At 38.5% G+C, this 13,630-nt stretch overlaps 1 protein-coding gene, 1 long non-coding RNA gene and 1 pseudogene across 4 annotated transcripts; 2 read left to right on the forward strand and 1 right to left on the reverse strand.

Moving 5' to 3' along the window:
- The first annotated feature begins 1,655 nt into the window (after window positions 1-1,655).
- LOC116932897 lies at window positions 1,656-8,236 on the forward strand. Of its 3 annotated transcripts, XM_032940812.2 has the most exons (10): window positions 4,866-5,413; window positions 5,473-5,673; window positions 5,728-5,926; window positions 5,997-6,096; window positions 6,319-6,416; window positions 6,481-6,700; window positions 6,766-7,266; window positions 7,329-7,612; window positions 7,686-7,845; window positions 7,911-8,236. In XM_032940812.2, exons 5-10 carry the CDS (start codon window positions 6,372-6,374, stop codon window positions 8,051-8,053), a joined length of 1,353 nt encoding a protein of 450 aa, XP_032796703.2. In that variant the 5' UTR covers window positions 4,866-5,413; window positions 5,473-5,673; window positions 5,728-5,926; window positions 5,997-6,096; window positions 6,319-6,371; the 3' UTR covers window positions 8,054-8,236. The 3 variants fall into 3 exon arrangements, 1 of the variants encoding a protein (XP_032796703.2); XR_006646578.1 differs by lacking the exons at window positions 6,319-6,416; window positions 6,481-6,700; window positions 6,766-7,266; ... (1 more) ...; window positions 7,686-7,845; window positions 7,911-8,236 and adding an exon at window positions 1,656-2,461 and having other exon boundaries at window positions 2,520-5,413; window positions 5,997-6,077; XR_004399777.2 differs by lacking the exons at window positions 6,319-6,416; window positions 6,481-6,700; window positions 6,766-7,266; ... (1 more) ...; window positions 7,686-7,845; window positions 7,911-8,236 and having other exon boundaries at window positions 1,656-5,413; window positions 5,997-6,077.
- Window positions 8,237-8,629: 393 nt separating this feature from the next.
- Window positions 8,630-9,502, forward strand: LOC123472228 (annotated as a pseudogene).
- LOC116934077 lies at window positions 9,361-11,076 on the reverse strand. The gene is made up of 6 exons (XR_006646579.1): window positions 10,973-11,076; window positions 10,762-10,874; window positions 10,241-10,700; window positions 10,124-10,172; window positions 9,634-9,686; window positions 9,361-9,556 (listed from the first exon to the last, which is right to left on the reverse strand). It is a non-coding gene; the product is annotated as an uncharacterized LOC116934077 (long non-coding RNA).
- Window positions 11,077-13,630: the final 2,554 nt, after the last annotated feature.

A 13,630-nucleotide genomic window follows, 5' to 3' on the forward strand; every position in this document is an offset into this window, starting at 1 on the left:
ATTCACTTGGAACCCAATTTCTTAATAATTCTAGACGGTTTGATATTTCTTCTAGCATTTCAGGAGTGATTAAATGCTGTGTAGTTTGACGATTCACCCAATGAATGAGAAGTTTGTCCATCACACCCATGCAGACCAAATGCATGTAGTCCAAAGGAATGTCGTTGATCATGTCAATTTGAAGGTCTTCTAGAACTGATCTCATTTTATGATGCTCTGGTGTTTCTCTGTCGGTAAAAGTCTGATGCGTGCGAAGTGCAGCTTCCATGTCTGGAAAAACAATCCTTCCTTTTTTTAAACCAGGCTTCACAAAGTTGATTCCAATAGCTTTGCATTTGGGACAAGCGAATTTCCCTGTATGTCCACATGTGCCGGCAACGAAAGACCGAGCTGGTGCGTCACATATGAATCCCGACAATCGTACTTTAACATTCACTCCTCGATGATCCAATCAATCCTTTTCTAATTGAACAGCTTCATCAATAAATTTGCTCAAGAAAGAATTCATACAATCGGGCTTTCCGGTTCCATGGTATACACCGATTGGGAAAGGTTTTTCTTCTCCATATATAAATCCAAGAATTGGCCAGAAGGTACTCCGGCTGCTTTTTGTCAATGGTAGCCCATCAACATTCACCAATATAAAGCTGGATTCGGGAATAGAATTGTGTGGAAGATTAGCAAGTTGCTGATGGATTCCTTGTTTCAAGCCGAAATGCCAGTACTTCCCGTCTGCAATGTTGTCTAACAAAACTGATCTTGGAGTCTTGAGTAGGGTACGAGCATCCAGCGGCAGATTTTTAAATGTTCCATTTTGTTTCTTTAATGACTTCAATCCTTTAAGAAGGGCCATTTACGCAGAATGTGGAATATTGAAACGATTGACCCAACTTCCGAGAAACTGTTCGAGTTCTCTGTGACCATCCATCTCTATTACTGGGTTCAACAGTGCTTCGGCAGTAGTCGGAATCAATTACCACGTATTCTTCGTCATCAGATTCACTCTGCAGCCACCCCTCATCCTCGTAAAACAAATTGAGTTCACTGTCACTGCAGCTATTAGACTCGTTTGAATCGTCGCTTTCATAGTATCTGTCAGTATCTGATGATGCTGATGACGCATCTTCTTCACTTGATGCAGCTGCACACGTTTCTCCTTCATTTGACTGCGGCAGTTGATTGTCTTTTCCGTTATCGTTTTCCTCAAGATATTGAGACAAAATTTGTGTGCCTTCTTCTCCACTTGTTACGGTATTACCAGAGTCACTATTGCTACTCCCATAATCACTGTCAGAATTTGAATCGTCGGCGGTTGCAAGATATCGAAAAAGTGGAGCTAATAGATTGCGTTCTTGTCTTTTAGAAACATTCAGCTTTCGTCTTTTCGGGGGAGGATCCATATGCTGATCAATCTCACTGCATTTATTTTATAAGCCTATTCAATAAATATAAGTAATGGATCAATTCTGAAATTAACTAAACAATTAATATTTTAATATATTCTCAACTAGGAACTTACGTGTAAAGTATTAGAAATGTTAAGCCGTTATCAGTAGAAAAACAGTCTGCAGCTCTATCCTATTGTTGCAAATATTGTCTCCGATGATGTGGCTGCATATAATGTTTAGATGACACTAAAATCATGGTATAGGAGTTATATGGTACGCGTACTCGAGAGGGCGAAAGTGGGACAAAAATTGGAATCGTCTGTTTTGGCAACTCTGGCCGGGTGTGTAACTAGAGGGCCTACTTTAACGTAGGCTCTTATGGGACTACCCCTTTTTAATGGTTATATCAAGGTGTTTGAATTTTTTTTTTCATTTAAAAAAATGTGTATCGTGCGTAGAATTAATTTTTATGCAAAGTCCATTTTTTGGAATTTAATTTAAAAATGCTTGTATAATTAAAAAAAAATAAAAATGGTCCAAGAATTTCTGAAAGTCTTTAACTTTCCACTTCTGCTAGACTGTTCCACATTATATATTAAAAGCGGAATTTGTTCTTTGGAAGGGATTGCCATGGTGATTGCACTGCTCATCTCCTGCTTGTCGAAGTGGTCAAAGTTTGTAAATCTGTACGTCATACCATAGTCATACCATTCTGTAAGTTTTTGTTTAGCTTAAAAAAATAACTTGTTACCGTTTTAATGCTTTATGCACCATGCCTGCAAAATGTTGCATTCCTAATTGCAAGACTGGATATAGCAGTAACTCCAAAGAAAATGCAATCAAGGAATGTCTTATCCTTTTCTCCACTTCAAATAAAGAGTTGCTTGTTAAATGGACAAAAGCAGTTCCTCGTCAAGATTACGTTTTCACAAAGCATTCTAAGGTATGTATTAAACATTTTGAAGACACTGATGTTCTGAAGGGATATACACACTATGTTGATGGCAAGCCAATTTTTTCACCATACAAAAGATTTCGACTAAAACCTAATGCTGTTCCCTGCATTTTCCCCAGTAAGTAAGACATTTACTTTTATTGCTTACTGTTATTTCACTAACGATATGTTGTTAGACTGCCCTCCCAGACAACACGCCTGGTTTTATTCCGGGATAAAAGCTGTCGTCTTAAAACCATGATGTAGGCCCCAAAAAAGACGTCTTTAATCAGTTCCAAACTAGTGGTTTTTATCCAAAACGTGCGGTCCGAAACGGTTTGAAAAGTACAGCTTTTATCGGGCCCAAACTGGGCTTTCTTTGTTACTTTTTTGGGTTCCACAACGCATCTAAAAAGACGGCTTTTATCGGGCCCGTACGTTTTTAGCCGCAATAGCTATGGTCTGAAATCGATCTGCAATCCTTTTTTTTTTTTTTATTTTATTTTGCGTGGTTTGAACTCGACTCCAGTATTTATAAGCTCAGGACATATATGTATTTATAGTCGAAACCGTTCATGGAGCAGCTCCATGTTAGTTGCAACGTGTGCGCCATTGACTATACATTGTTCATGTGAATGTTTTAGAAAATTGTTCATTATAGTTGTTGCAATTGGATTGCAATGGCCTCAAATAGTGCAAATGTCGTTGGTCCTAGACAAAAAAGAAGAAGAGTTCAAGCTGAACTTAACAATATTGTCTTAGCTATAGCGTCTAATTCTGCCACAAGGCAAAGTGCGTCAACATACAGAGAAGAAGTTTACGCCGGCAGTTCGGCTGTGAATATAGGAGTGGATCCATCTGGTGGCGATTCACCTGATTATACCTTAGCCGACGATACGCAATCCAACAAGGATTTTCGGGAAACTCTTAAGGTAACAGAATTTGATTACGAAAGCGACGCGGTGCCGGTTTACAGTTCCTGCGACGAATGCGAAGTTTCAAGTGATGATGATTCCACACCTGGTGAATATGACTTACTTTCTGGGGTTACGTTTGACATTAATGGGTACGCAGCCGATGACGCGACACCCAAACAATTCACGGAAAAACTCGCATCTTGGGCAGTAAATTTTCGCGTTAAACAAAATGCCATCGATAATCTTTTGACGGAAGTGCTGCCTGCTGTTCCATCATATGAAGAACTAAACCTCCCAAAAACTTGTAGGACTCTCCTTAAAACACGAAAAAAAACCACTCTTAAAATGGTAGAACCTGGCCATTATTTTCACTTTGGCCTTGTTCGTGGCATTACGTTCATGTTAGGCAGATACGGTTTCCATTTGAAGGAAAATATGCTGAAAGAGTTCCGTTTTCTTGTAAACACAGACGGGCTTCCAATTGCAAAGGCTTCCGGCAGCCAAGTTTGGCCCATTCAGTGCAGGTTTTTTGATAGTGCTATGGTAAACTGGCCACCGTTCGTACTTGGAATTTACCATGGAAATCATAAGCCAAAATATGCAAATGACTACATGGAAGACTTTGTCAACGAGGTCATTCAACTTCAGCGTTCCGGATTTGTCCATAATGGAAATTTAATAAAAATCTCGGTCTTCGGATTCACCTGTGACGCTCCAGCGAATGCCATGATCAAGTGTATTAAAAGTCATACAGCCTATGAAAGTTGCCCGAAATGTGAAGTACACGGCAAGTGGGCGGGGCGCGTCGTATTATTAGAAACATCAGCTCCTGCTCGAATCCATGAAAATTTTATTAACAAAACTCAAGACGGCCACCACAATGGTACGTCATCAATTTTAGAAAACTTAGGCATCGATATGATTACTTCGTTTGCAATTGATTACATGCACTGTGTGTGCCTTGGTGTTGTGCGTAAGCTTTTGTGGCTTTGGATTCGAGGACCTCTTCGTACTAGAATCGGCCGTCAAAACATAGACCGAATATCGGCTTTATTAGTTGGAATTGCAAATTTTATTCCGTGTGATTTCGCGAGAAAGCCACGATCCTTGAATGAATTACCGCGCTGGAAAGCAACCGAGCTGCGTCAATTTCTTTTGTATACTGGGCCAGCCGTATTGAAGGAAATTTTCAAAGGGAAACCTCTTCAAGATTTTTATGACAATTTTATGTTGCTTCACACTGGGATAAAAATTCTATCTTTGCCTCATCTGTGTCAGGATCCCGTGTTGAATAACTACGCCAAAGAGCTGTTGATCGCGTTTGTTCAACACTGTAAAATAATTTACGGCGAATGGTTCATTTCATATAGCGTACATTGCCTCATTCATTTGGCGGATGACGTCATAAAATTTGGCCATTTGGACAATTTCAGCACATTTCCATTCGAAAACAACATGAAGAAAATAAAAGCTATGATTCGGAAAAATGAGCGGCCTTTAATTCAGATTGTACGACGCATCTTCGAAGAAGAAACAAATGTCACTTCTTCATGCCAAACAAGCACGGAAAAAACAGTCTTAAAAAAGAAACACACAGGAGGACCAATTTTGAGCACAGGAGGAAGATAATTCAAAGTTCTTCATTACAATTCAATGATTTTGAAGTGCGATGACGTGAACAGCTACGTTATTCTTCAAGATGAAACGGTTGTAAAGATTTCAAATATCATTGAGCGCAATAACAATGTAACAATTATTGGGCAGAAATTTTACAATAGAGGAAAAAGTGACGTATTTTCCACACCGTTACAATCTTCAAAACTTGGAATTTATTCAATGGAAAATTCTAGTTTATCTTGCCAAAATGGCTGGCCGATTTCCGCGATTAAATGTAAAGCGGTTTGTTTTCCTTATTCAGCAAAAAACGAAAAAGCAGTTTTTCCGCTAATGCGCAAGGAAAACTAATTGTTTAAATCTGGCAAGTGGCAAGACTACGAAGAAGAAGAGGAGGGGTTAAAGGAATTGTCACGGCAGAGAGCAGACAAAAAAATGTATATAGTTCATCATGTTCTGAAAATTTTCGTCCTATTTTCCATTGTCCCCATCATCAGTTGATTAAAATTGTACATTCATTATTCGTCGTTGAGTCTAGGCATCATCGTGAAGCAATAACGGTAAAGTAAGATGAATATTTATACTATTTCTTCATTAATGTCTTTCTCTTAAATGATAGGTACCCTTTCTTTGAGGTGATCCACCTTGTGTAAGAAGTAATAGTGGAAGAAATGGGAAAGAAAAAGCCACAGCAGATAGCAGAGATAAGAATGCAAACAGTTAATCTTTTAAAAAGTTTTGCCCCATCAACATCACTTGATGAAAGTTATGCATCAGCTATTCGTCATCAAGCCTATTCATCATCCTAACATTCTTTACGGTACAATAAGATTAATACTTGTTTTATTCTTTAATAATGTTGATGTAATGACAGGTACACTATTAACACAGTCATCGTTGATGTTGTGGTGGATTCGTTTCTTAGCAGACCCTTGTGTCCACATCAGAACGATGGTGTTGTTTTCTTGTGCGAATGCCTGCCTAATGGGTTTCAAAACACCACATATGTATGGTACTATTGTAGCTGATGAAATGGGGTTGGGCAAAACGCTGCGATGCATTACAGTTATATGGTAAGAATGTCTTGTTAATGCTACATATCAGCCACTGTTTATTTGCTTATACTCTTCTATCGCTTTTCAGGTTAGTGGTGCAAAAGCCAAAAAAAGAAAAAAACTCGTTCGTGACCCCACCGCTAACTTTGCTTCTTCGAGAAAGCCAAAAGAAAATTCATGTTGACAAGGTATATTATCTTCAATCTCTAAAAAGTTTGGTTGCGCACAAGGATACATTTTCATAAAACTGGCAACGGGCAAAAATTATTTTATAGCAGTAGACGTAAGAGAAAGAAAGAAAACACCACGTTGATTTGTTGTGAGTTTCATTTTTAAGTGTTTGGTGTGAAAAGCTTATTGTAGGCTAGTTAGTTAGTTGTTAAGCTAGTTCTTTTTCTTTCCTCGTGAAGTATTCCGCCGTAGTTCGCCTTGGCCATCCAAAATTACGAGATATTGCAACAATATGACTGGGAACAAACGGGGCATACCTAATCAACCCACAAAGCACGTAAGTAGCATTTCGTCATTTTTTTTTGTAGATATATTTATCAGCCATTGGTTGTTTTTTTTAGTCCTTTGCCATCGTCAAGTTCCATTTGCCTGGCAATTCCTACCAATTTGATATAGCCCCTCTGGACTGGCTAAGGAAGTCGGGCAACAGGAACACTTGTTACTGGCCTAGTGAGGATGAAGTCCGAAGTTCAACCCAGTTGGTAACTTTAATCAAAAAGAATGCAGTGGTGGATAAAGAAACATGGTCAGTCTTCACCGTTACCGTCATTGCCAAATTTGGTGAGGCTAGAATCTCTTCGAAAGTATCACTAACCAAACAGATAATTAATTGTTTTATTTTTTAGATACATACAAGGGGGCACAAGACAAACTGAAAGACGTTATTGCTGGCGAACCGGTTGTCAGCACTGACTTAGAAAAAAGGGGAAAGGGTGGCAGAAGCGCGGCAAAAAAACGCAAAACGGCTGCTGCCTTGACGCCTGTTCCCATTGCATCCACGTGTGCTAGCTTTATCTTGTCTGATGGTGGACCTTCTTCTTCTCCTCCTTCACCATCGTCCCCGAGTCCTGCTCCAGAGGATGCTCCAACAAATTACGGGCTGAACGGTCACTCGTCGGATGTGAGTTTTACTGGGCTCCCAGTACTTCTGACATCTGACGATGAACATGGCCGTTCCAGCACGCAACGTGAATCAACACAAAACATCAGATCAAGACGAGCCGGAAACAAACACCAAGACATTTCAGTTGCCACCCTCGTAAGTATTCCGTCAGCGCCGGCATTTGAACCTCAGCAGAGGACCCTTACTCCTCAAGTTGCGTTTGCCAAAAAATCTGCGCCAACAGGTAACTATAAAGGAATTTTAATTTTACTGTTGTTAATCTAATCATATTTATTGATAACCAAGTTGCGGCTAGGGATCCGACAACGTCTGTGATGTCCCCGTGTGATGCGAAAAAGCTGGACGATATTCTTCAAACCAACATTAGAATTCTCCGCGGCCTGGAACAAGTAAAAGCTACACAAACGGACATCCAGAACACACTGTCAGTGATCATGAACAACACGATCCCCTCTGATCCTGAATTACTGGGGATTAAAGACGACCTTTGCTTGCCAGTAAAGTCCCTGACAGCCTTCGATCGTATTAATCTTATTATTCGAGAGGACAAAACTAAAAGATTGAAACTGGTAAGCATTGTCATTGATTTATTTAATTTTCTAGCGTAGTACCTAAAAATATTTGATCTATGTTGAATTTCAGAAATCGTATTTGACTGGTGTGGGAGGCACGGAGCATAGAATTGTGGGTAAGGTGCTCCAAAAACTCATGAGGTACAGCGTCGCATCGCAGTTTTGCTTTAAGGGCCAAAACGGGGAAAAAAGGTGTTTTTGCACCACTGCAGTTTCAGCTGTCGCTATCGGTATAGGATATACTATGTTAAAGATTGAAAGCTAAATTATTGATTTTTAATCTTTATAATTTTAGAAAGTCTCCGCGCGACTCCTGGCGTACGGCTGACAGAGGAGCAAATTGCAGTGAAGATTGGGAGGTGGCTAAAAGCAGCTCCACAAAAAATCGGTAGCGACGATAAGAGTGATGACGATGGCGATTCGTCCACGGGAAACTAGGACAAAGATCCATTCCAGTGGAAGGGATCGTCACTTAATCCACTTTCCTCGGTTCTCATGCAAATATTAGGAATTCCATTTATGTTTCTGTTCCCTGTATTTTCCGTTATCACGGTATCAATAATTTTACGTTATCAACGCAATAATCCAGTGAATTAAAAATACACAAGATTTTTTTTTCAATTTTTCGATTGTTTTTCTTTTTTATTTTTCGCAAACACTAATGGCAAATCTTACCTTCAAGTGACAACAACAGGTATATTGGCCCGCAATAAGCCCAGTTTGGGACCATAAGCGGCGCAAAATATATGTATATGTGCCCAGAAAGAAAGCCGTGTTTGAATCCGCAGGCTACGCGATCAGCGCAAAAAAGACGTCCAAAATCCCACTTTTATCCCTGGTTTCGCGGTCATAAAAACCTGATTTGGCCGTCTATCGGCCCATAACAAGACGTTTTAAATGCGGTAGGCACGGTCACAAAGACAGAGATAAAAGACGTCTTAAAGACGGAACCGTGTTGTCTGGGCTAGTGAAAGAACGGAAACCACCTTTCAAGAAAGCACTACTGACTGGGGAATGGAACTGAAAAAGATTAATTTCCCCAAGATGTGGACGTACCAGCAGATGGGTGATCAGTTATTTTGTTTTTTTTAAACAAATAATGTTGATGGACGTATAAAGGTAGTGAAAGGAATAACACTAAACAAAAATGCTCTTGCCTACTGCCTGTATGGCGAAGGTTTTACACCAAAAGATTTACCCAACAGTATCACAAAAGTGGCGGAATTGGAACAAGTAATTCAAACATTTGAAAACGCCAAGATGTGTCAAGGTGTTTGTATTGTGAATAACTCGAGAATTACTCAAAACTTTTTGCGTCCGACACATGCTATAAAGAAATGCAAAGCAGAAACATTTGGAAGTCTTACAAGTTCGAAAATCTTATCAATATTACAGAGCAAGAAAAATCTAAAGTAAAGCAAAGATGTTGCTACTGTGATAAGTTGAAGGCTTATGTCTCAAAATTGCTTTGGAAAGAGAAAAATCAAAGCTTAAGGAAAACTGTGCAACTAAACATGGCTATTAAGAACTCAAAAAGAATACTTGCACGCAAAGTAACGAAATTGAAGGTTAGTGTAAATAGGTTATGTGAAACAGGTTATTAACGCAGAGATCTAAATATAATTTGCTGTTGGTCATTTAGGGACTGAAATCTGAGATAGCTTCCCTTCAGAAATCAGCCAAGGTGACATCAAAAGAAGTGTTTGAGGAGTACTTATCAAAATTGGACGAAAAGGTAATTATGCTTCCTTTTTAATATCAAAGTGTATTAGTTCCGACTAGTTTCATGTTTTCATTTGTTCGAGTTGAATTTGGACAAAATGACATTCATTGTTTTGTGACAAGTGTGAAGAGAATACTTTACTTATGATGACTGCAACATTATGACTTTACTCTTCAATTAAAATTATTCTTTATGAATTGTATTCATTATGAGTCGACCTATGCGAAATACAAAAAAAATTAGATTTAAAACACTGTTTTTTTCTATTTTTCTGTTGCAACGAATGTCTTGCAACCTTGCAGACTACTGAAGAACTCCTAACAGCAGACTTTTACCACCACTGCCTCACTGAAATCAAAACAAAAGGTGGATTAAAGTATTGCACACCAAAAATGTTTGAGTTTTTTTCACGCTGTTGAAACTGTTTACAAAACAGAAGTGAATCAAAAAAACTTGAACATTGGAAATTGGTTCCAAAGAGTGATGTCCAAATTGTCTAAAGGGAAAATCACAATTGGATTTTGTTGCAATGAGCAACATAAACTTGAGTTGATTCCTGATCTTGTTATGGAGTACTTTGTGATCAGAAATCACTTCGAAACAAAAACCTGGAAGAGGAATGATGACAACTGTGCCAAAGCTAAGTCATTCAGGAAAAAGGCTAAACTTATTAAATAAGATACATCCCTGGAAATCTACAAGTCTTCAATTTTTCTAATCTCTAAGTTTTGCATTGTTCAAAACAAATGTCAAACGCTCTTGTTTATCTTAACCATGATATTTACCATTTACTTTCACTGCCACTATGTGTAAATGCCACTGTTCGTTACCGTTCTAAAATAATAAAAATGAGAAATAAATTGTTTTAAAATCAAACGACGACAATTTCCTTATCGTTTTACTTTGAAATTAGGGCTACAAACAATGGCGAATCGACCAGCAAAAATGTAAACAATCTACGTCCAACGAGACGCAACGTAACTGCTCCAAAGAACAAATTCCGCTTTTTATATATAATGTGGAACTGTCTAGCAGAAGTGGAAAGTTAAAGACTTTCAGAAATTCTTGGACCATTTTAATTTTTTTTTTATTATACAAGCATTTTTAAATTAAATTCCAAAAAATGGACTTTGCATAAAAATTAATTCTACGCACGATACACATTTTTTTAAATGAAAAAAAAAATTCAAACACCTTAATATAACCATTAAAAAGGGGTAGTCCCATAAGAGCCTACGTTAAAGTAGGCCCTCTAGTTACACACCCGGCCAGAGTTGCCGATGTTGACGATTCCAATTTTCGTCCCATTTTCGCAGTCGACGGCTCTGGGAAGTACGCGTACCATATAACTCCTATACCATGCTAAAATGTACAAAGGGAAAATGAATACCACTTATATGAATGTTAATAGACAACAGCTTACCTTTTATCATGTTAAATTAATTGATGAATAAAACAACATTGACTAAATGAAGAGCACCCGTTTGAAAAACCCTCTTGTCGTATGCAGTGAGTCGAAACTAATCGTATTTTTTCCTGTTGGAATATTCACATTTGTTAAATAATTAATGAAGTAGAGCACAATCTTATAGCATGGTTTTTATTGTAAAAGAATGGACGTAATTAAAGTTTACCTTGTAATCGCAGTCGGAAAGAAGAAAATGGTCTTGATAATGTGGCAAAATGAAAGATGACAACGCGATTCAGAAAGTTTCAATAATGCCAACCTTTCTACGGTTGCTCTACTTACAAAAAAGGCGTCTTTTTCTCTAGGGCTATGCAGTCTCATTTATTTATGAAATGAAAGGTTTCATGGACTAAAAAAAACAGACAATTTGTTTTTATTAAAAGACATCCAATTCAAAATATTAATTTCGATACAAAGACTTGTTATAAAAATTAACGTACACCGTCTGAAGTCAGCCGCAGTGGCAGCAGCACTGTCGTTGTCACTTGCCTTGGTGAATCACTTGCCGTTACGGGGTTCCCCTTTTGATCTTTCTTTTGGGTTCTGAGCGAACCTGTGATATTTTTAATTACGTATTATCTTAGAATAAGGTATGTTTTACATACAGTACCCACCACAAGTGTTAGAAAATGCGCGGATACCCGTAAGCCTCCGTGTAAATACCTCGCTGATTTGCGAGGTAAATACTGGGGATAGATTTTTTAATTTTTTTTTACAAATACATTTGTTGAAGATGTATTCGTGAAAAAAAAATCAGAACTGTACAAGCCTCCGCTGAGGCTGTACACCACTTTCCAGAAGTATTAGAAATTTTTTTTTTTGTGTGGATCTCTTATGGCGGGATGGATTTTTCCGGCGGCCATATCTTTTGTTCCGATTAAGATACGGAGCCGGGGATTTTTTTACAAATTGCCCATTGGGCACTTTATTCCACGACCGCGATTCGATTGTGATCCATGAACCCCTTCCCTATTTTTTTCGGCCGGGAAAAACGCGCATTCCATTCAAGGACCATTATTGTGTGTACAACGACACAGGGAAAATGTAGTATGACTTTTTCACACTGGGGGCGCATGGCGCGCAAGGAATGCGCAACTCTTTCTTTGTCGCGAACACATATCCGCGCGGCTGATTTTTCCCCCCCAGTGTGAAAAAGTCATACTACATTTTCCCTGTGTCGTTGTACACACAATAATAGTCCTTGAATGGAATGCGCGTTTTTCCCGGCCGAAAAAAATAGGGAAGGGGTTCATGGATCACGATCGAATCGCGGTCGTGGAATAAAGTGCCCAATGGGCAATTTGTAAAAAAATCCCCGGCTCCGTATCTTAATCGGAACAAAAGATATGGCCACCGGAAAAATCCATCCCGCCATAAGAGATCCACACAAAAAAAAAATTTTCTAATACTTCTGGAAAGTGGTGTACAGCCTCAGCGGAGGCTTGTACAGTTCTGATTTTTTTTTCACGAATACATCTTCAACAAATGTATTTGTAAAAAAAAATTAAAAAATCTATCCCCAGTATTTACCTCGCAAATCAGCGAGGTATTTACACGGAGGCTTACGGGTATCCGCGCATTTTCTAACACTTGTGGTGGGTACTGTATTTTCGAATAATCCTATGTTAAATGTTGTGGATGCCTTTTTGCAGCTTTATTGTGTCACTGATTTTTTATTTGGTATGGCAGATATTCTTAACGGATGAACTAAAGCACGTGGTTACGTACGTCTGTGATGTTATCTATCGGCTAATTTTTTAAAGGTATATTGCGAACAAACGTAAAACAGAGTTAATGTTTTTTTTTGTTTACAGTTTAACTCTATTACCAGCAGGTGTAACACTTCTTTTTACCTGCATCAATGTTTTGGTTCACAGATTTTGCAACTCATTCATCAAACACTCACCTTTCATCGGTATTCCCATCAACAGCATGTTTCAAATCATTTTTTTACACCTCTATTATTTGTATCTTGTGCTTTTAAGGTCATGGGTTATGAAACAAGAAGTTCCAGCATAGATTACAGCACCAAGAATGGAAAGAACACCGAGCAAACCAAGAAGCGTAAACCTGAAAAGAATTTAAGTGAAGAAAGTTCGTGCCCTGATGATTATGAGTCAGAAAAGTCATCAGATGAGGAAGATGAAAGACCAAAAACACCAACGAAGAAAAGAACTGATATTTCTGAGAAAAATAATTCAGGTACGAAAACTGTAATTGAAGATTCAACACAGAAAGAGACAGCGTCAACAGATTATGAGGAGGAAGAAGAGACCTTATCATCAACAAAGAAAAAAACAACCTGCCAAACATCAGCTTCGATGAACAAAGAGCCTTCAAAATCAGAAGAGACTCAACAAGCTGTGTCCAAAGACAGTGTACGTCACGTCACACAGCCATCAGTACGTCCCAAAGAAGCTCTCATTTCGAAGAAAGCTTACACAAAATCAACGCGAAATAGTTTTCCTCGAGTTTGGAAAACATTAATAGTGAAGTTGAAAACTGAAGATGGACCATCTGTGTGCATTGTGTCTGAGCGTTGGATCCAACCAGGAAATAATTATGTATTGTTGTACCTTACGAAACACACGCCAGCAAAAACTGAAAAGGCTGTGAGAGAGCACGAAGAGCCAAATGATAAATTTGTGGAGTTTGAGTACTTAACTCGAAAGATATGCGGTAAACAGAGTTAATATTCTTTTTGAAAATAGATTGAAAGATTCATTGATTACATTATAGATTCATGGGCAGTGGCCAGAACCTTACTGCGAAAGGCGGTCGAAAAATATGACATCAATACGGAAACGGATAGCGCAAGAACAAG

This window comes from Daphnia magna, linkage group LG5 (genome assembly GCF_020631705.1).
Source record: "Daphnia magna isolate NIES linkage group LG5, ASM2063170v1.1, whole genome shotgun sequence".
NCBI lineage: Eukaryota > Metazoa > Arthropoda > Branchiopoda > Diplostraca > Daphniidae > Daphnia > Daphnia magna.